The sequence below is a fragment of the Pagrus major genome, chromosome 1 (genome assembly GCF_040436345.1).
Source record: "Pagrus major chromosome 1, Pma_NU_1.0".
Classification (NCBI taxonomy): domain Eukaryota; kingdom Metazoa; phylum Chordata; class Actinopteri; order Spariformes; family Sparidae; genus Pagrus; species Pagrus major.
Genome location: NC_133215.1, coordinates 12,828,803 through 12,852,126, shown reverse-complemented (window position 1 = coordinate 12,852,126; position 23,324 = coordinate 12,828,803). Strand labels below are relative to the sequence as shown.

At 42.4% G+C, this 23,324-nt stretch overlaps 1 protein-coding gene across 1 annotated transcript in view; it reads left to right on the top strand.

Moving 5' to 3' along the window:
• Positions 1–1,166: 1,166 nt before the first annotated feature.
• Positions 1,167–23,324, top strand: part of hhip (hedgehog interacting protein) — a 35,847-nt gene continuing 13,689 nt past the window's right edge. The window contains exons 1-9 of the mRNA XM_073465347.1: positions 1,167–1,759; positions 5,725–5,917; positions 11,233–11,380; positions 12,818–13,019; positions 19,254–19,405; positions 20,721–20,894; positions 21,020–21,163; positions 21,446–21,564; positions 22,819–22,942. Coding sequence (XP_073321448.1) covers positions 1,490–1,759; positions 5,725–5,917; positions 11,233–11,380; positions 12,818–13,019; positions 19,254–19,405; positions 20,721–20,894; positions 21,020–21,163; positions 21,446–21,564; positions 22,819–22,942 — 1,526 coding nt within the window. The 5' untranslated portion in view covers positions 1,167–1,489. The remainder of the gene's footprint in view (positions 1,760–5,724; positions 5,918–11,232; positions 11,381–12,817; positions 13,020–19,253; positions 19,406–20,720; positions 20,895–21,019; positions 21,164–21,445; positions 21,565–22,818; positions 22,943–23,324) is intronic.

Genomic DNA, 23,324 nt, shown 5'->3' with positions numbered 1-23,324 from the left:
TTTGTTTGGTTGTTCTTTTGGTTATTTTTGGACATTTCAAAACAAGTCCCAGTCTACTTCCGTTGTTTAGGAGAACATTGCAACACTGTTTCGCTGTGAAGCTCCAGAAATGTTTTGTAGACTCCAAAACATCATTTTTTGGGTGGACTTTTCCTTTAATGGTCGTGTACATGTCAAGTGAGGTGTAAGAACTCATGTAAAAGTGCCAATATAACATAAAAATCATACATTCAAAATCTAAGATGAGGAAAAGTATACATATTTTATGAGAAAAATGTTCATATCAAACATAAAAGTACTCAATGTGTAATGTTATTATATATTTTATGTCTATTGGGCATAAACAAGGGGAAGCCAATTTAAACATACTACTTTATATACTGTTAATTCATAACAAGGCATCATATTTTATCTTTAAAAAATCTACTGTTTTGGGGTATCTGTACTTAGTTATGATCCACTACTGAACATGAAAGACATCTGAAGTTGCCAAAAAGAAATTAAAAGCAGAGAATGAGGTTTAGATGGTTTGGAAATGGAGGTTATGTGCCTGCAGCAGCACAGAGGAGAACAAGCTATAGGCTGCTCATACACTACATGGATCGGGCAGGGAAAAAATGAATCATTTTCAGGACTATTATCATTCACCAATCAAATTAAAAGTGCTTATATTTTGTTTACATCGCACGTTCGAGCCCGGAGGAGAGTTGAGTTGTCATTTTCTTCACTTCTTCGGTCGATCGAGCCCGACAGCGAGCCTCCCTCTCCCTCCACCCTCCGTCCTCCGCTCTTACCAGGTAACTGTTTACCTCGATGTGGACGCGACTGTGGCCACATGCGCGCCCCCGCGAAGTCATACGTCACCGTGCTCGCTCCTCTTCTCGCGCGCTGGTTAAAAAGAAGGAGGAAAGAGCACGGGAAAACATGTGAGCGGTCTGAGGACTTTAGTGAGAGACAACTTTTATGTCTTATGTGTTTTTTTTTGTGACCCCGTGCATGCACAAACCGCCGTGCAGTGCTAAAAAAGGAATTACATCTTAAAGGAACGACACGGCTCTTTTTGCAGTTCACGGTGTTTTTCTTTTTTGTGGTGGGGGGGCAAGGTTTTGACTTTTTGTGTTCATCAGGATAAATTGTGTTATTGTTTTGCTTTTATTTTATTATTATTTCTTGCTATATCTGAGTTGTGCTATATAAGCAGAAGCAACTATTAATTTATTGTAAACACCTTTCTTCACAGCAGTGAATCAAATGTAGGACACCTGCTCTGACATACTGCATATTTGTGATTTTTTTGTTTTTGTAGTAACTGGCTTCTGCTTGGAGAAATACAGCCAAAATAAAACTATATGCGTATATATTACACTGCAGGTTAACCCCACTCTTTTGAAAAAAAAAAAAAAAAAAAAAAAAAAAGTGGGAATATCTTATTTTTATATATTTTTTTAAAAAAAACATATTTTTGTTGATTTTTATGATTTTTTAAACTATGAAGCATTTGCAATTTGTGCTCGTCCTGGCCATCGCGGTCAACGTGTGGGAATGTGGAGACGCAAAATTCGGCGAGAGGGGAGAAATCAGCCCCAGGCGGAGAAGATGTTACGACGGAAGCTTGCCCAAGCGGCTGAAGAAAAGGGAGCGAAAAGTGTTGCTTGACGGCAGCAGCAGCGGAGAAGTTTGCCACAGGTTGTACCCTCGTGTGTCCTGCTGTCCCACCAGGAGAGCCGCCTATCAGATCCTGCACCGCAGGGATGCCAGGGTAGGTTAATGTACAGCCACCACGTTGCGTTTTCTGCAAATTAAGGGACTGAGGGTTTTTACTGCTAAAACGCCCTCAGGAGATGCGTTTACAGCCCGTGTGTATTGTCATTCTACTGCTGAAATGCGGGGGGAAATTGCCCTGGGTTAGGTCTTATTTTAACATTCCTACAGAGGCATTTAATGCGTTTATGATACTTAATAGTAGGAGGGCTCACCATACATTGTGTTTTTTTTATGTTACCTATCATGTTGGGCTTGAAAAATCCCGATTTGTGTCCTATAACGTCACACGTTGAGCCATCTTACTGTTATTTTATGATGGTTTATGTTTATATCATTCTACAAGCAGCTCCTAAAGGCTTTCCTGTAGGGGTTTGTGTGTTTATTTTACGCGCATCTGTCTGAATTGGAGTGAATTTTCACGGTTTTCGAGGTGACGTTTCCATTTGTTTACCGGGTTTTCCTGCTTTACGCAATCTGGTGCAAATTCCGCCGTCCATTGCGCTTCAGCGTTACCATGGTAATCACTCGCCGTTTTACGTTACTTCTCGCCACAACTGTCAGCAGAAAAAGGGGTTTACTAGATAAACTGTTCAGCTGTTTGTTATCCGACAAGGTAGGAGCTTGTTTAACAGCCATTTGTTCGCAGCGTTTACGCACAGGAATGTGTTCGCCTGACGTTTTGGGGAAAAGTTCCATAAATGTGCCGGGCTCTCGTTTTTTACGCAATACCATAACGCACTCCTGTCCGTTATGGTATCGACCGAAGTGGTGTAAAAAAAAAAAAAGAAAAGAAACGTGTCGTAATGTCGTGTAAAGACGTGCTTTTAAACCTCCGCTCAGTTTCCGTGGGGGAATGGCAGGGGGAAAAGGGGAAAAAAAGGCGACTGTATGCGCCAAACTTGTAGCGGATTCCGTTGGATCCACACCGGGCCATTCTCATGTAAACCACTCCTCGAATCATTCAGTGGCTGGGTGGTATCTCACTTTGTGTTGCGACAAAAAGCCATATTGCATCATTTAATTTGCTCAAGTCATGCAAATAAGAGGGGTGTGGGGGGGTTGGTGTGGGGGGGAGTGAATAGGACGAACTCGACTTCTCCTCCTCCCCACTACACTGCCCACACACGGAGCCCTTTCTGATTATGGCAAAAGAATAACAACAACACCATTGTGTTTGTTGGTTTCGCTAATGGGAGAAGCTGGAGAACATCACTCTCCCCCCCCAATCGTCGGCCCGTCCAAGTGTTAATGCCTTTGAGAGGGTGTGTGTCCTTCACCATACCCCCCTGCCAACCAACTTACACCTATTCCCAGTGGACGAGTGTTTTCTTTAAGCTTAGTGTTGCCTACATCAGTGCTCTCTCGGTGTCTCCAACCATATGAGGTTTGCAGAGTGTCACTGAAGACAAGTGATTTTTTTTTCCTTTCCAAGTGTGGCATTGTATATTAACATGTTTGTTCCGGCAATTTCATTGGCAAAAGCCATTATGCTGATGCTATCGTTGAAAGAAGTAATCCTGTAACAGCTGTTCTCCCATATGAAGCGGTGCATCGCAGCTTGGTGGGATGCCAACTTTACAAAATGAAATGTAAACGTCTGAAATAGCCAGGGGATACATTAATGACAATTTTATTTTCTTAGCTATTATAGCGCCGTGTTTGCTTATTATGGCTCTGTTCTTGACCTGCTTTAGCGTGTCCTCAGCAAAAGTGCAACAGCTGAGCCTCATTGCCATTTTCTCCCTGCTTTTGAGGAACGTACTCGCTGAGATTCAGCAAAAGACAACAAACAAAGGTCCACTTGTTCTGGTTTGGATGATGGCAACTTTGGAGCCCGTCCCAGCAACATATGGACACAGGGCATGGCTGAGAGCACACAAATGCTACTCTCGGTGGACCTCGTGCCAGCCCATGGCACACAGAATCAATGGGCAATTTAGAGCAGGAGGGCAGGCATGCCCACAATACTACATGGCATGAGTGAACAGGGCACGGAGACAGAGGAACACACCACACATACAGGGTCATAGCCAGCCTGGAGCTCCCTTTTTGGGGAAAACGTCAATTAGGAAATTAGATAATATATAGAACAAAAGGGGGATTCAGATCAGAGTTCTACTATGGAACCTCAAACAGGCTAGAATTTATTTTCCCTCCTCAGTTCGTCTGTACTGCCCTTTGCCATGAGAGATTTGCCGAACATTTTTCAGGTAGACCGTCAAGGTTTTGCCACCTGTTGTGTAAACACAGCTCTGAATAACTGAATAGAAAATCTTGTCCTCTGTTGCAGTTTGTTCTGCAGTCCGAGCGAAGTGTAAGGCATCCATATGTTGGCCTTGGGTCTGCTGGTCTAATTGACTTCGACAGACTGCTAATTTGTTGATACCAGAGTGGGAATGATGTGCCTGTCTATCTCTAAATTGGTGTTTACACATGGACCTCACACAGAGCAAAGCACTACCAGCCTGCCTGCCTGCCTGCCTGCCTGACTGCCCAAGCAGCACGGCTCTTGACCTAAAACAGATTACATTGTGTTTTATTACAGCTAATTTGTTATGTAAATAATCCTGCTAATTTCTTTTGGATTAACTCTTTGTGTACTTTTGCGTAATGACCCTAAAGTCAGGCTTTGAGGCTCTTATTTGACTTCATTCATTTCATGCCCCCGAGATCTGTCAGACAGGGGAATTGTAATTTGACTTTAACTGTTTATGAACTTGGGTAAGTAGGCAGTGAATGAGATGATTTCTTTGTTTATTTCTCCAAACAGACAGGGTGTTCCAACCTCAATGTTTAACAAATTGTTCTCGAAGGCTACAGAAGTGGATATCACAGAAAATGTTGTGAGGATAGGATAGAAATGTGAAAACATCAGTGTAATGCAGCTTTAATATTCCCAATTCAGTTTGAGCACATGAGATTGTAAACAAAAAGAAATGTTTCAGTGGGAAGACGAGGAAAGAGGCTATACCACCGGTACCAGTGAGAATTTGGAGTGTCTTTGCAGCGTGAATGGTGTGAACGTTCATGCAGATCGTGGTAGAGATGCTGCAGACTTTCACACTATGCAAGTGACCGTCTGTCTCCCTCTTCATTCTTCATTCTACAGATGATGCTTTGAAAAAAAGGAAATTACTGTGTGTGCAAGCTTTGTCAGCATGATACCAGCCCAAACCATAACTATCCAAACTAACCACATGTCAGATCTGCACATCATGTAGAATATAAACAGACTCCATGATGACAATGACATTTAACGCATGATGTGGCGTGTGAGGTAATGGATTTATGACATCTTGTATTGCTTCATGCTGTTGACAGAGTATCCCACTGTGTCATATGGGAGGAAGATGTTAACATACAGTTATAACTTGTAAGTAAGTTGTAGCTTTAGAGCATTTGTGTGAAGTAGAGATCACTGACTTTGCGTGTGGTAACTGGGGTAAGATTGTCTAATTTAGGGTTATTTAATGGGAAGGTCTGTTGAGGGCTGGAAAGTGCTTAGACATGTCTGTGTTTTATTATAGGAATGATTTAAACATTTAATCAAAACCACTTTTCATTTTCTCAATTTCACACATTACATGGGGTGATGTATGTACGTCTAACAAAGTAAGGAAACAAAAGTTTGTTAAAAACTTTTACAGGCTAATATTTGCCTTAAAAAGGCAATCTGGACTCACTGAGATCATTTGCCAACAAATCATCTTGTATAGTTAGTTGTTGATAATTTCAGACAGTGTCTTAAGTTGTCAAGAATTTACGATAACGAAGATTTAAAAATGCACCCTGCAATCTAAACTGTCCCTGCTTCGTAACGTAATGTTTATGATTTTATATCACCAAACGTCCAGCTTATCCTAAACTACAAGGTGGCTCGCCAGTGCAAAGTGAAGAAAGAAGTAAAAGTTTACAGCCCACCATTTTTAATCATTGGCTCTTGTTGCGTGTGGTCTCCAGATTTTCTCCACCAACAACACAGAATGTGGACGTCTCCTGGAGGAGATCAAGTGTGCTCGCTGCTCCCCCAATGCCCAGGTGTTGTTCCACTCCTTGGACATGGATAAGATGCCACACAGGGAGCCAGACCTGCCACGGCTCTGCCAGGACTTCTGCCGCGAGTTCTACTACACCTGCAGGGGGCACATACCAGGTAATTTACGCAGATAATAATGACCATGAATGTGACTTGAATTACAGCCCGTGTGTGTGGTTACCTGGTGATACCCAAGCAAACACATGAACAGAGTAAGTGATGTATGCATGTGTTTTGCTTGCTCAATTCAGTCTCCCGTACATTTGAAAGCAAACGGACATGTGTGATTGTGATGAATTAAAATTCACAGCAGGCCTCATTTCTCATTGAGACTCAGGCTGCACATGTAGAACTGGCAGATTTTTGGACTTATGCAAGAAGTGGTGCGTCAGTAGTCTGGTCTGTGAATATTTATTTATCCAGCTCTTACCTCATCTGACCTCACCTCCATTTGTTGCTGAGCTTGTCTCACCCGTTTGCTTGCTCGCTGCCTCCCTCCTTTCTTTACTGTTGCACTTTAATGCATCACTAAAATTACTTGCCACACACAATATATACAGCAGTTTGCTGATTAGTCTGCAGACTGATCTTGCACATTTGGTCTTACAAACAGCAGAGCAATATTATATTAATATATTACAATATTATAACATTGCTGCATAATGTTTTGTTCTCTTGTCTGTTTGGTTCATATCAATCATGCATGTTTATTTTACATTTACAAAAAAATGACTTTTTGAAGATCTTGAGCGTAGTAACAATACACAGATTTGAAGGCATTTCCTGACATGTGAATGGAAAATATTTGATTCGCAAAGGTGGGTGTGAAAACAAATATCTCACATGGTCTGACAAAAGCAAGTTCAGCCTGACCAGTGTACCAGAAAACAGGGCTGGAACAAAATGAACTATTTTATGACCCATTCCTGGATTCTGCTTACCAGACTCAACTCCCGGGGTTGATTCTGTATTCGGGATGCATAAGCACCCTAGCTGTGGTCTAGACATGACTGCCCGGCACCTTGCCTTCCTCAGACATAAACTGTCACTTATAATCCTCTGTGTCATGCTCTGCCACCAGGATGTTTTCATTTGAGTAGTAAGTTCACATAAATCTAAACATAGTTCAAGTGTGTCTTTACCGGCCTCTGTCAGTTCTGTCCATGAGCTCTACTACAAGATGGCCAAATCCACAGAACAGGGAAAAAACTCATTGATGCAACAGTTTTCCTCGTGGACACGGTACTGCTAAATGATAGGAACCCTTTTGCCCCCTGAAAGCATTTGGTCTTCAGAAGAATTTCCTTTGAAGGGATGCAAGATCACAGGTACCTGTGCCTTCAGAGTGCATACCAAACATGATCAAACACTTTTTGACTGTCTTTACTCCTCCAGCCAAGTCTTCTTCCAATCTCTGTCGCCACAAACTGATTAGATCTGCTGAGATTTGCAAACAGAGAACAGTTTCAAACACACTTGTCTGCAACCCACCCACATGATACGCTGCAGCTCAAGTCAAATATCAAACACATACATTCCATCTGGGTCCATCCTCGTCTGCATCTAATGGCCTGCTGGCGTATCTTGTACAACACTTGAACTACGATTGAGGTTGGCGAGTGGGGCTCCGCAGAGCATAGAGCCAGGAGCGAAGAAGAGGACTTGTCTGGAGGTACATTACCTGCACACGAGCTGACAGACATATGGGCTCAGAGAGTCAAACCAAAAAAGCACGAGAGAGGAATCCAGACAAGAACCCCCCCCTCCCTGCGTTCACCGTTGCGCTCCTCCCCGCTCGCCCCCCCCCTCAGCCCTCCACAGATCAGCATATGTGGTGACGAATGACACATTTATTTTTCTACAAAGGTTGTGTGTATGTAAAACTGCTGAAGTGCATCAAGATGTCAAGTACTTGGGGTGGGCCACCCAGGTTGCCTTGGAAGATAACCAGATGGAAGTATAACTTTAGCGCTGGGGAGCCGGGAATATGGACAGAGTTCTGTCTCTTGCTTTCTCTCTCTCTTTCTCTCCCTCTATCTTTATCCCCCTTTTCTCTCTCTCTCGCTCTCTCTCTCTTTCTCTCTTGTCTTATTTCTCTCATATGCGCTTCCTCTTCTCTTTTACTTAGTTCATTCTTTTTTTCAATCATTTCCAGATTTGGAAATGTCTTACAATAAAAATTCACAACCTACTACGAAAAAAAAGATGAATTAGATTGAATGCTGCTGCTTCCAGAAAGTTCACTGCGTTGCTTTGACAAACACTTTGTTGGCATTTAAAAAATATTTAATACAACTTATTTTTGAGTATTGTGGCTCTGAATTGTATTATGCGAGGCAGTAACAGTGAATATAACCACAAACATGACCAGACAATATGATATGTCCTTAAGTTTTGCTAAGGTATTAAAATGAAACGGTAGCCTTTACAGCATCCATAACTGTCATCTCTCTCCCATGAAATTTCCTGCCGCCCCTTGATTAGGCTGTGTACTTAGCCCCCATTTTTCCATAAAGACATTTACTGCCTTGACTCTCACTTCTGCCTGGATGCCTCCCACCTTCCCCGTACTCCTCTTCTCTTCTAACTTCCTCCCCTCTTCACTAATCCCCCCACCCTGCAGCCGAGGTCCGCAACCAGCATGGTTAAGATAACTGCAGACACAAGTGGGTGGGTGGTATTGCCAGAACTCTGTGTGTGTGAGTGTGTTTCTACGTGTTTGATCTTCATGTTGTGTTTAGATGTTTCAGGGGATATCCTATCACCTCCAGTATTTGGTGCGGTCAGCGCTTGTGGTCGGTGTGTGGCAGGAGAGGGAGATGAAAGGAGGGACAGGGAGAGTCCTGTTTGTGTTTTTATCACTGGTGTATTTGTTCTCCTCCGTCCTCGGAGGGATTGCCTAAAGGAAACAATATTGGCAAGATTGTTTTTAGGTCGCGAAGGGCCTCTGAGACCAACTGCACACTTTGCTTTTTGCTGGGAATAATGTTGTGACTGCTCAGGCTGGAAGCGTAGATGTGTGTTACTTCATGCAGATCACTTTTTGCTCTGGCACTGAAACCTTTTAGGTAAACCAGCAGGCCAGGGAAATAAGGAATATGATAGATTAACCTTTTAATCCATAAACTAGATTAGAAGAATACAATCAGTAAGTCGAGCAAAGTCAACTCAATTTTATTTACAACAAATGATAGGGGACAACAAACAACAGAGGGACATGGACGTTTAGTACTCGGCTTAATAGATTCATTGAGGCTGAGTAATAAAAAAAACTGCTACTAACTGGAAGTTAAAACGACAAGATTTTTGGGTTCAGATTTAAAGGCCTCAACAGAGTCAGACTGTCTGATCGTCTCGAGTAAGAGTCACAGGATTGTACTGTTGTCTATGTCCAGCGGGACCAGTGCCCAGCATGCTACTGTTATCAGTATTTAGGAGCTGGAAATGAAGTGAGATCCAGTTATTCACAGCTGACAAGCAGGCTTCGAAATTAATAAATCGGGTGCGATCATCTTTTACAGGCACACACAGCTGAGTATCATCAGCGTAACAGTGGAAAACCATTCCATTACTGCCTATGTTTTTGCCAAGAGGTGAACTTTAAGAGAAATGCAGAAGGTCACAAACAGAGCCCTGAGGTACTCCATAATTTTAATCAGACTTAAACCATTCGAGAGCCAGGCCAGAGACAGCAAATTGATCTCCCAGTTTCTCTATTAGAATACAGTGACCAAATCCGCACCGATATCTAGTAATAGAAGCATTGAGATGGAATCTGAAAACAAATTGAAAGGCATCAAAAAAATTACTCCCAGATTTGTGGGCCGAAAGTTGCCGTCACACAACTCGGTAAGCATGTCGTGAACATCCTGTCTTTGTTTTGAAATGCAAGCCAAGAATATCTCTCTACCTGAAAACATTTTTGTTTATCTGGTATTGCATGCCATATTTGTTTCATTCCGCATGCTGTGCCCATGTGTTGCCCACTAATACAAACCAATCACACCTGTTTGAAAGGAAAAACAAGTGCTTAGGTCATGAAAGAAGATCCCCAAGAATTGCAGGAATTACAATAGTGGCAATTCATTAGATGAACATAGTTTTGTACGGGGACAAATCTTTCGACATGCTGAGTTCTGATATTGTGTATCGTCTACTGCAGAGATTTGGTTCTTTTGTGACCTGTTCTTTTAAATTAATAACCACTTTTGCTACTATCATTTCACATTCACATTTTTGTCTTTCTGCTTCAGTGTTTGACCAATTGTTTCCTTTTTTCTGATAAGCAATGTAGCGTTTTTGTTGATAGTTTGGTTGGGATTGTGTCTGGGTTTCTTAAGGTTGTGTGTGCAGAGCTTCTGGAACAGCTGGATGAGCTGAATATAACTTTATTTTAGAGGTCAGTGTCTGTGATTTTTGTGATGGTGCGACAGGGGGGTCTGCTACTTTTTAAATTATTGTATGCTATGCTAAGTTTGCTATGTGGCAAGTTTTTTCTTTGCATGCGTTGTTAATCGGAATTTTAAAAAGACTGCCTGGCAATACATTTTTTTACCGAACACTAAGGTTTGACAAGATTTTGGACAAGATATTGAGTTCAGTACTTTGAGTAACAGTACAAAAGACACCCATTGCTTTGTATCTAACATCTCTGTTGAAACTGACTGTTGAGCTTATATTCTAGGGTAACGTGTAATTTTTTTTTGGTATAGCATCTTTCTCAAAAGCACTACTTTGGGGATGCCACTAAACAACCCTAGCCAACCATAAATCACCAACGAGCAAGCTGATGGAAGATATCTTTGTGCCATAGAGAGAATATTACTGCCCTGATCACACCTGATCTTGTATTGGGTGTATTTCAAATTCTTTATTGTCATTGATTACTGTGCTACTGATCATACTTAAACAACACCCGGTCCTTTTCTATAGGAATCCATTAAGGCTTTTGCACAAAACATAATTCCTCTAATAAAAAAAATGACAGTGTAAACTTAAATTGAAAATGCAGTCTTTTTGCTCTGTGGAGGAGGTATAGTTCACTGCAGAACTCTGTCTAATCTGTGATCCATTTGGTTTGGCCCAGTTTCTCTTCACTTGTTCATTTCAGCCCAGTCTAGCCAGGATTTGGTTTGGCTCATCAAGCATAACTCCAACCCTCCCCAGCACACGAGTACATCACATCCTTTCTCTCTTTCTCTCTTACTGTTTTGTCTTGTCCTGCACATACTCATGCATGGATACACATATGGTAAAGCCACATACATTACAGACATGTGCGCACACACAAAACTTAAAAAGTGAAACACAATGTTAGGAGAAAGTTCTTTGGATTTTCTCGGTTTAGACATCTACAAGAGCCCAGGGAATGAAGTCGTGAAGTAACTACAATAAGTGCTTGACCCTTTCTCTGTATCTGTTGTGTTTGCTAGAACTGTTCCAAGCCGATGTGGATGAGTTCTGCCAATACTATGGGAGGAGAGATGCCAGTCTGTGCTTTCCAGATTTTCAACGAAGGCAACCACAAGGGCAAGATTCCAACTACTTGGGAGATGAAAAAATTGAAGATATCAGCACTAGGTTTGTAGCTTGACTTTTACCATGGTTTTTCATCCATTTGAATGACATTATGGAAGATGTACGTATTGTTTTGAATAAGCTTTGGCTTCTTCTTAATGTGTTTCAGCCAAGTGAACTTTTCTTTTCAGGCTTCATTAGAACTTCAGATTCATGACATTCAGCTGTGATTTTAATGTCGTAATTGAAACAGGCGTAGCCTCGGTCACATGTTCTGGGTTCACTAGTCCATTTTGACATGGACCATACTCTCAGACAGAAATGCTATGCCATCTCTCCTCTAATCCTAAAGTTTGTCCAGACTGCATTTGCTCAGCTTTGCTCACATAATGAAAATGCTTATCCTGCGTCATTCTGGTTGCCTCCCTCACTGCAAAGGTCTGTACATCACAGAGGGCTTTGCCCTTTTGTCCATGGGGGGATGCCTTTCATCTCTGTTTTCCCTGAGGCAAGAAGGCCAAGCAGCATGTGCACCTGAATTACAGCAACCAACATTCAGTCAAATAACTTCGGGGTCTCATTTGTCGCTCCTGCTCCTTATCCTCTGATAGTTATCAGATAAATGACAGTGAGCAGGACTCTCTTACGTTAGAGGCTGGGAGAATGGGCCAAAATGAAGTTACAGTTGTTGGCTAACATTATTGCCTTTGTCTGGGGAGTCAAGCTGTGGAGCTCAAATGCTCCTCTGTTCCTCATGCAATGCTTAGGGAGTGCTGGTACACTCTGTGGTATTTTCATGGCCAGTGGCATGCAGCTCACCATTGGAGAACATAGAAAACAGGATAGAACAATAAATAATCCATCATTATACATTACCAGTGGGTGTGTGGGAGAGTTGGCTTGTTAGTGTGTTAGTTAGTGGTGTTTTTGAATTAAGAAGTAAAAACAAAGAGAGAGGATTGGTGGGGAAAGATGGTTGTGAGGGAGTTCAGTGATGTAGAAGGGAGAAAGAAGTATTAGCTCTCATATGTTATGGCTTTGAATCAGATATGTGTCCACCGCATCTTTAGAATATCAGAATTTGCAACCCTGATGATGACTTTCGTGTCATAAACCATCACTTGCGTAACTGTGTACCTGCTTTCTCAGATGGCTGTAGAAGGAGTCATACAACAGGAAGTCTTCATACCGCACAGTAGTTGTTACACACAGTGATAAAACTGGATTTTTGCTGCACATTGTATTGTGTCTCTTGCTTAAAAATGTATAATGAAAGTAAAATAACAAGTAAAGCATTCACAAAACATACAAAATTCGCCACCAAATAATTGTGAATCTCATAAAAATCATTCTAGGTGAAACTATTGTCATGTCTTATTGCTGATTATTTCATGCTTCCTTCCAAATACTTTAAAGTCTATCATGCCCCCTCTACCCTCTAACTGGATTATTCACCGCCACCATCAGCCTCTGACCTTTTGTATCTCCCCTGTTACCCAGGAAACACAAACACAACTGCTACTGCGCCCAGGAGGTGTTGAGTGGTCTCAGGCAGCCGGTGGCCGTGGTGCACTGTGGGGATGGATCCCAGCGGCTCTTTGTCCTGGAAAGGGAGGGGATTGTCAGGATACTCAACCATGACCTCGAGTTAATCAAGGAGCCTTTCCTGGACATCCACAAGCTGGTGCAGAGTGGCCTGAAGGTAGGAGTGAGCCTGCCTTCATAGTGCTAACAGTGTTGGAAGGATTACAGAGGTAACACAGATGCAAACGGGACAGAGAAAATGAGAAGGAACTTGGCTAATGGAGTATGAAATATTGCTTGCTACAGTTCCAGAGTATGGGAGTAATGTGGTAGAGCTTTAACACAGTTCTTTCCAACACAACTGTTTGCACCTATGTAAACGTGTGAGGAACGTCTCCGGCCAAGATAAATCCCTTGAAAGCGCTGCCTGCTCACTATTAGTATTTAATTATATAATTACACCAAACAAGCAGTCATTCATCAAATGTGATCGGGGCTAATCATTACACTATTATCTGCTAATTAACTGTACATACAGCACACATTGTGCTCACTGCTAATTTTCTGCCAATTCTCACAAGATGAGTTAATGGCTTTCATAATCTCTCCCATATTGTTTCTATAAGGGTCCCACATGGTGATTTACCCAATACTGTATACAGTGACTAACTCAATGCCCCACATGGCGATTGGAGCGGCAGTTAAACAACTCTTGTAACCTTGTCAGCATTCTTTATCAACTTCGTCTTTATCAGATGTCTGTGATATCTTGTTGCTTGCTGCCAAGAGGGGACATGATAGGATATCGGGGTGTCACGGGGCAAGTTAACATGTGTTCTACTTCTGTTTGGCTTTGCGCCTTGTCTGAGGAAAGTAAATGCAGGCAAGTCAGGAAAAAAAGAAATTAAGGTGCACATGAATAAAACTTTTGCAGACTTCAACAATTTGTGTGTTGTGGTATGGTGCTTGTTGCATTGGAAGTATTGCAAGACTTAGACATAAATTGTTTGCAATACGATCTATACTGTAGTTTTAAAATTTCTCCATCTCATTTGCAAAGACACTTATCTTCAGAGTAATGTCTCTCATGTCCTGATATTTGTTTTTTTTATCCGTAATCCTCACTGCATCTCAGATTTTGAATTTGAGAATTGTTCAGGAATTGTTTTGATCGCACGAGATGGGGATGCTGGGATGTTTGTGGGGGCACACTCCCAGACAGGAAGTTTATCTATCATGCATGCCTCCCGCTCCTCCACTGACAAGACCCTTTGCTTATAAGGAGTCAAACAGAGCATAGCAATTGAATATGCAACTGCCCCCTACGGGATACTGTCACCGCTCTGCTGTGCCTCCTTATCATCATTCAATCCAAACTGGTTGTGGATAAAGTGATCATTATGACAATTAGACGTGGCTCGATCCCCCGCAGACCCCAGGAGTCCTATTCTGTGATGTTAGCTGCCAGAACGGGCTCCCAGCCACACAGGGTGAACAGAACCAGGGGAGGGCTAAGGTGTTTACTGGCAGCATCAACAGGATGAAGGTGCCTTTATACAGAGAGAGGAACCCAGGCCCCCAGGAGACACGGCAGATAACGGGTTTATCATCAGCTCCACGCACATGCTTTGATTGTAATGTTCTGTGCTTCCTTCTGGTCTTCTATCCCCCTCCTTCCATGGATCCCCCCGGTGCCAATTAAGCTGAACTGCACAGAAACAATGCTGTGCTGTGGTGGTGTGGGCTCCTAGCTGCGCTGTGGGTGTTCTTCTCCTGAAATTCAATCTCTATACTCCAGCAGCCCCCCAATCACCCACCTACCACACACACACACATTCACCCACACACTACCCATGTCATCATCGCAGTGGTCTCTCCACAATTAGCTCACATTCACACACCTCTAGCATTATAGTGAATTGTGGACAAACCTCCTGATTGGACAGGGCCCTGTTACAGGATGTGGTACGGAATTGGTGCATGTAGCTGTTTTTGACTTGGACACTTGAGATTTAAACCTGCAGTTTGGAACATTTGTCTTCCCCTTCAGGCAGCGAGAGAAATTACACAAACACTGTCAACGTGCTTATGATGCAATCATCTCCGCCGTACTCCTAGTTTCTGTAGCCTGCCCTGTCACTCGGTCCTGGAGTTCCTGTGTAAATTGCCAATTTAAGAATAATTTGAGCCACCCAAAATGTTTGAGGACACGGTAGCACCACCATTTTCATTCTGCACAGCCAATCGAAAAATAATCAAAATGTTTCATTGGCCTAAGGTATCTATCAAAATCATGATCATTCCCACTAATCGTGAATCATATGTCAACATAATCACAATATTATTTTTTGTGACTCGAGCTTTCAAGACTGACATAATGCTTTATAGAGAAGTAAATGAAAAAAATTATGATACAATTTAACATAAGAACAACTACAATTGAGCAAAGCTTCAGAAAAGGCAATTGAGAGTAGTGTGTGTGTGTGTGTGTGTTAGTGACAGTGAGTTTTATAAATGAAGACATCTGTGAGGAGCAACCCAGAGCTTGACAGTCCACTGACATGCATTAGCCTGTGTAACAGGGGCAAGGGGGGCTGCAATAAAATATTTCACTGTTAAAACAAATAAGTCACAGCATGTTATTCTTTCTGTCCCTGCTCCGCTGACAGCTGCTCTATTCTCAGCGGCCATCGGAGGCTCAGGGCCGCTCTCATACAGACTAAAATAAGTGGCCTCATCTTCACTATTTACTCTGACTAGAAGCAAAGGCAGGGTCAAACTCATACTGATCTCACAATTATCCTCAAGCAGTGGGATGCCTTCTAGTGAAAGATGTATGTTAACAAGTAGAGCAGTTAGACAAAAAAATGGTCTATTCTATGAGCTTTATGGCCCAGATGATGGATGATATCTTATTCTTGGTTGGTGGGAGGATTAATGTATCATGGGATTTCTGTGCGCTTGTCAGGATTTATGTATCAACAGGTGGAGGAGTTGCAGAGGAGATTAGATTCTCACTGCACAAGAGAAAAGCAGAGAATACTACCAGGAAGTGTCTGTGTGAGGGAGGGATGGAGGGAGGAGGGAGTGTAGATGCATCAGGTAGTCTTTGAGTGAAGGGCGTAGACATTGTTTTGCTCCAATCAACTCATGTGGAATGTCTTTCGGTGGAGGAATGCCCACGAGCCGGCGAGGAAGGATCAAAAGGTCCGGGGTAACAATGCATGAGCCAACACGTGCGTCACTCGTACTCAAAGACAGCTGCCCCTGCAGAATTGGAAATCGTAGCGTTGTGTGTGTCGCTGCCTCCGCCGCTCAGACAGGACCAGCATTCCATGTAATGCACCGTGAGATGTGAGATAACAACCGCTCCTCATCCCTGCACCTCACTTTCCCAGCTTTCTGTGGAATGACGCCAACACTTTGACAGTGCCAAAGCCGGAGCCCCCAGAGAGGAGAATTGGAGGGAAAAGAGGAATGCAGAGGCAGGTGTTTGTGAAAAATGAAGAGATAATTCCTCATGAGAGATTCAATCAGAACCCCCTGCCTGGCTGTGGAAGAATGATGGCAGTCATAAAAAGCACAAAGATGTTCAAGGGAAAAATGGAGGGAATGTGTTTCAAGTTGACACTGCAGAGTCATTTGAATAATTTGAAAGGGGTTTGGCGATGGCAGGCTTTGTAATCAGCAGCAGTAACATCCGGTGTTAAGAAGTTATGACAGTAAATTACTATTAATTACTATTTATGTGAAGTTAAGAGTTTGCGATCAAGACCACAGGGTGTCGAGACCAAGACAAGACCTAGCTAGCTTCACTTAAGCTTACCTTTCTTTATGCTTCCTTTGCAAGTGCCCATTATAGTTTGATGTTGTCCCAGTCATCTCAGTAAGCGTTACATTGAAGAATTCAAATGCTGCTGTGCGTTTTCTTTTTCAACGCTGTTTTGCAGATGAACTCCTTGTGGTTTAGGTAGCCAAATTTCATAACAGAAGATTTGGCTGACATCTCCTCCCAGACAGCCACAGCTTCTTCTCCTGTCTCCTGTGTTCACTGTCTTGGAGTTGGTGTCTAGTAACGTTCCCACATTTGTGGTCTTGACTCGTCTTGAAATAAAATAGTCCTCTGTGTCTGAGAGTAAAAATTCTGTCGAATTCCGATCTCGAGTACTACAACACTACTATGACACAAGGCAGAGCAAAATTCCTAAGTCTAAGTATAGCTTTTAAACCCACGATGTAAAAACCCAAACCACCTGAAAATTCCCTTTGCAGCTGACAATATGTGAAACCCACAGTTTGTACGTCCTCTAAATGAGCTTGTTTGTACAGTATATTAGTTTTTGAGCCGTGCCAAGAGTATCTTACCTACTGCAGCTCTGGCAGCAGTTTTACCGTGATCAATGCCCAGGAGCCACAGGTTGGCACTCTGTCTTCTTTTAATCAAGTTGTCTCCTTGGATTGGCTCTGCAGTGAAAGGCTTTCTAATGCAGTGTTTGTTTCTTATGGCTCTGGTGCCAGCACTGCTGTTCGCCTGCTGCTGAAGGAGCTAGTCATTAGCAAGGGAGCTAATATTTCAGCCCATTTAACCACTGTGTATCTTGGTGGTCCCCCTTTGGCTCCGGATCTAGACCTCTTTGGATTTGTGGTCTTTGACCCACTCCCTATGGTGAGTTTATTTTCGGGATGTGGTTCAATGCATCCCTGGATCCAACATATGGATCTAGCTTTTTCAAGGTGAGGTCAAGAATTTCCTTCCCCAAGATGCAACTTTTTGACATTCTTTGGCAAAAGTGCATTCACCTCTGGTCCGACTAACATCCAGCTGTACAGTGTGCTGCATCCACTCCCACATAACTCCTTTTTTATTTGACTTCAATGATCTGACATTTAGTAGTGCTCATAAATTTTTTGCGGAGGAACTCTGCCTTTTTGGGTGGAGATTTATTTGTCAACTTTCACAACATTTCACTTTATATTCAGATTGATTGAACCCTTGTGGCTTATCATGTGGGTCTCTGTTGTTGCTCAGTGGTACTCCAAGTACATTCCTTTGCAAAGAGTCATCTCTTTTGCATTCGCATGTGGCCTGTGTCACTGCTGTGTTTGACTGGGCCGGGTCTAATGCAGTCCAAACAGAACTACGGGATCCAGTACACCAATTTATGATGTGTGTTCCTTGGCCCTGACAAAGATTACACCTATCCAGAGCCTGCCACTTATGTCCAAACCAAGACATATATTTCCTTCTGAATTCCTATTTTCTTTCACTATTTTGTGTAGCAATATCTTAAGAATGAGACAGCTGTGTTAACTGTAGACAAAATACTTGCTTGTTTGCCATGAGTAGGACAACGTCTCTGCATGATGCTCACTTTTGCCATTTTTTTTTTTATTTCTCAGTGAAAGACAAAAGAATCAAGCTGTTTCAGAGGGATACAATCACACAGGGACCACTTTATAAACATTCTTCACACCTAAGCCTAGCATTCTGTTCATTCTTTTGTCAAGGAGAAATAGTGAGGGAGAGTACAACATAAAAAAAAAAGGCCGACCTGGCTTGCCTTGCCTGGGGAATGAAACACTGTAGCTGATTATTACAGCTAACTATGATGGGAGGACCACCAGGGTAGTGACAACTGATGTAGCTGCCTCCGGGGTGAGACAAAGGTTTACATATTACACAAGCAATTTGGATGTTTTCTAAACATGTTGCCAAGACAGTGGGAGTTGGCAGCTTTCTGCCCCCCCACCCCACCCCCCCACCCCAAGCCTCGAATTTTGCATGGACTTTGTAAACCGGGAAGGAGCGGGAGGACGGGGAGCAAAAAGCAAGGACTGAAGCACTCTGCACTTTTGTGCTCTCTATGAACTGTGAGTGAGCTAATAAATTCTTTCAGCCACTCAGCGTAGCATTCACGGATATCCCCCATAGATTACACACACAAATCACTGCACAATGGAGGCCACCGGGAGGGCCTGGGCGTCACAGGGGCCCCCCGACCCTGTGGACGAGCGCACATAACCAGGCTGCAGAGAAGACTGGGCGAAGGCGGGGGGTTGTAGAGGAGGTGCAGCTCTACCCAGAGTCAAATGCTTTATAATGGTTGGTAATGGTATATTCAAGGAGGTTGGTGAAGGTGTGAAGTGAAACAGGCGAGGGTAGAAAAAGAGAGAATGGGAGAATAGCAGGGGTGTGAAAGGGAATGTGATGGATAAATAAAAAAGGGGATTAGAGAGGTTGAAGAATTAAAGGAGCTGGGGGGGGAGTGATGGGTTGCAGGGGTTGCATGTCGTGGTCTTGGTGATGATGAAGATGGCCGAGGGGGGTGATTCCAACCCCACACAGCCGAGCAGAAGCCAAGGAGGGACATAATTAACTCCTGGATCTTTTGTGTTTCTCATCTGACTGCAGGGTGGAGATGAAAGGGGCCTGCTAAGCCTGGCATTCCACCCCAATTACAAGAAGAATGGCAAGCTCTACGTCTCCTACACCACCAACCAAGAGCGCTGGGCCATCGGACCACACGACCACATTCTCCGTGTGGTTGAATACACCGTTTCGAGGTAATGGGAGAAGTGTGTGCCAAATCTACCTTAAATATGGGTCATTCAGTGTCTGAAAGGAAACCGAAAACCTGAGCTGCCTCACAGTCTACACACAATATTAAACCGACTCATCCGTTACCAAATGAGGATCAATATAACCTGAACATGCATTTTTCATCTGCCTATTTAACCTTAAATCTTTCAAGGCATGAACACTGAAAAAGTTGATATATAACAGTTGATGAATATTCCCACAATCTGCTTGTCAGTACATGCTCTCAGTTTATTTCGTGATGATGAAGATTTGTAAAAATGGTAAGCTAAGCTAAGCTAACAAAATTGAAACCTATTATGTTGTTACGAATGTTATGAAAGAGTCCTGATCACCAAACAGTGGAGGATAAAAGTGGCTAACAATACTGATTCGACACATTTTTGTCAGACACCATTGCAACCACAGTAAGTACGAAAGCTTCAAGGGCGCACAGTGTAATTTTTCTAAAGGTGCAATTAAAAAATTAAGTATTTTTGTCTCATGGGGATTTGGAAAGTAGGTCAAACGTCCCACCTAATGCCTGCTGTGTTTTGCTGAATATATGATTGGGCGTTCATTTGCAACATTCTTAATCACACACCTGTGATTAAGACAACGATCTTCTCTCACGACTGCGTTTAAGTGTTACATTTTAATTTGCATAATCACAGTTGTATGTTTGACTTAATGATCTAATCTTAATTATAGTCTTGGCGTGCAGTCTTGGTGACTGCGGCGTATAGTCCTTAATTTGAGGATCCAATAGAGAAATGACGGTTAAAGTATTTGATGGTTGTGTAAGAGAGTCATTTTTTTTTCTCTGGCAAGCTGCTTTTTAAAAATTGCAGGACTACCCAAAATAGCACATCATGAAATATTTGTTGCTGATACTGTGAAGCCAAATCTTCACTTTGCACTAGAAATTGTGCAACATTTTGAAGTCTGTGTTTCATCTCCACCCACTGTCTTCGCCTGAATGAGACAATGCATTAGATTTTGACTAAATGTCTCCAGACAACAAACAATTTAAGGTCATTTAATGTTGAATTTTGTTTGGCTTGTCAACTTTCAGCGTCTCTTATCCATGTCTTTGTATCATTTCAGCCACCAACGCAATTATTCTCCCAAGTAATTGGAGACAATCAGAGTGCGCACTCATTTCCAAAATCATGTCTTACGCAGCATGTTTCAAAATAAATCACCACCACCACCAAGACCCTAATACAATGTATACTTTTAAATATATATATGAGACTCCAGGGAAGCATGTAGGTATAAAAAATGTATGTTTCTCTTTAGAAAAAACCCAAACCAGGTGGACACCCGGACTGTGAGGGTCCTGATGGAAGTGGCAGAGCTGCACAGGAAGCACCTTGGCGGTCAGCTTCTCTTTAGCCCCGACGGTCTGTTGCACATCATCCTGGGGGATGGCATGATCACCCTGGATGATATGGAGGAGATGGATGGACTAAGGTGAGATCAGAGGTCCTAGAATAGTTGTACAAATGATCGAGTGCTGGCATGTGTGTCCCAAGATTGAATCCTTTCCTAGCTCCTACCATCGTGAAGGTGTATTTTGTTTGTGTGTTTGAATGCAGTGATTTCACAGGGTCTGTCCTGAGGGTAGATGTGGACACGGACTGCTGCACATCACCTTATTCCATACCGCGGAACAACCCTTACTTCAACAGCACCAACCAGCCACCTGAAATCTTTGCCCATGGATTACATGACCCAGGCAGGTGAGTGAAACACTAGATGAGAATTTTCAGTCATACTGAAGAACTTAAGAGATGTTCCTGGCAAGAGAGATCCCCTGCTCAAAACTTGGCTGATTCAAACTTTTACAGTTTTTTTGTTCAGTCAAAAAATGATGCAATTTTTCACATGTGCTGTTTTATTACTGCTGTTTAAGAGTTTAAGAAATTCTTACTGTTCTTATACCAGTTTACCACCTTGTAGTTGGTTTGGGTCAAGACATTATTTCTGTTTCTCCTGAACTCATCTGGTTTTTCTAACTTTAGGTGTGCAGTGGATCGGCTTCAGATGGACAATGGGAGTTTCCTGATCCTCTGTACAGATGCCAGTGGCAAAAATGCATCAGCAGGAAGAATACTGGAGATTACGAAGGGGAAAGATTATGGTGAGCTACAATTTCCATGAGAATTTCCAAAGATGTTCAGAATATTTACCTTTTTGAACTTTGGAAGGAGTTCATTACTTTGCAATGTTAATAGAGCCCTTGATAAAAAATAACTAAGTGCAACCTTTGCCCGAGTTTTGTTAGATGGCATTACGTCTGGAGAAAGACATGAAAATACCTTAACCTCTTGGATAACCTTTCATATTTATTCTGCTGAAAATTACATCTGTTTTTATGAATGTCTTTCATTTTGTAAGAGCACGGTGTTTTGGCAACAAGTTCAGAAAACACACTAGGGTGAGTGGAGAGACAGTGAAGGTTAAATGTAAAAATGATGTGGTCTACAAAGATTCATCCCTTGTGGAGTGTAGATTTGCCAAGTGAATGTGAAGTTGTTTCCACAAGTAAGATTTAAAGCTGTCACCAACAATAACCGTCTAGATGATGGTTCGACATAGTTGAAAACAAGCAGAGAGGAGCCTAGTTCTTCTCACATTGAGAAAATAATCAATAACAGCAGCACCTTGACAATGCTCAGCTTTCTTCTGTTCACAACAAAACAAATGACTGAATTGTTCCAAACTGCATTGGACTGGTGACGCTTTGGCAACACAAATTAATCCTTCAACCTTGTATCTCTCACTCCAATTCAAAGTGCCAGTTCTTGTCACAGACCAGCTCTCACCTGGCTAGGTGCCTGATTTAGCCACTTTAGCCAACCTCTAAAGTGATTGCAGCTTGGAAATGAGCACACCAAGTCTCGGATCATAAATTTTTAAAGGCAGCAAACCTCCATTCATATTTCCCTTTGCCAAGACAACTGTAATCCAGAAAACATGCCATGTTGCCTCAACACCACACTTATGAATAAAAGATTAATACATTCTCTTCCAGTTTTGATAAAGACACATTAAAGTCTAAAGTGGCTGCCAAAGAAAATTCCAATATAGTGCTGTCCAACTTAAATCAGGATTCACTCTTTGGTCTTTTTCCTCATGGAAGCGGGTTTCCCTAAAAGGAACCACATTACTATTATATCTAATAGACAGAATTAAGCAAGCATGGTTCATCTTTCAGCCCAAACAAAATGGCACTTATTCCAAGCATGAATTGTAACAATTCATTGAATAACTCAATAGATTATAACCACTGAAGGATGCAGATTGAATTTGTGAATGCTGACTGATTGTTTACTGGTGATGCATGCAGGCAGCGGTGCCTAAATCAGACCTTTGCCTCCTTTCTCCTCCATAGAAAATGAGCCTTCTGTGTATGACCTGCAGTCCAGTGGAGGAGCACCACCCGTGGGGGGCTTCATCTACAGAGGCTGCCAGTCTAGAAGACTTTATGGCAGTTATGTGTTTGGAGATAAAAATGGGTACGCATGACAAAGGACTTGAACACTTCTGATCTTAATCAAACTGAAAAATGAAGCTGCCACATGTTTAGATCTCGATTGACTCCCTGCAGACTTGATGACAGACATTCTTATTTGAAGGACTATGTAGTGGCTTTACCCTGTTGATGGATGAGCTGGCAGAAACATCTTCAGTCTGATGTGGATCAACATAACTCTTCGTCTATCCTCACACTGACAATCTGTCCCTTGCATTGGCACATGATGCACCTTGCATTATGTGCCAAAGTAAACACAAAGTTCCTTCCACATGGGGGAAAACAAGTTTCATGTTACTGTCACCACTACAGCATGGCCCATTCAGTGTAAACTGAGATTAGACATCCTGCCCTGTACTGTTCAC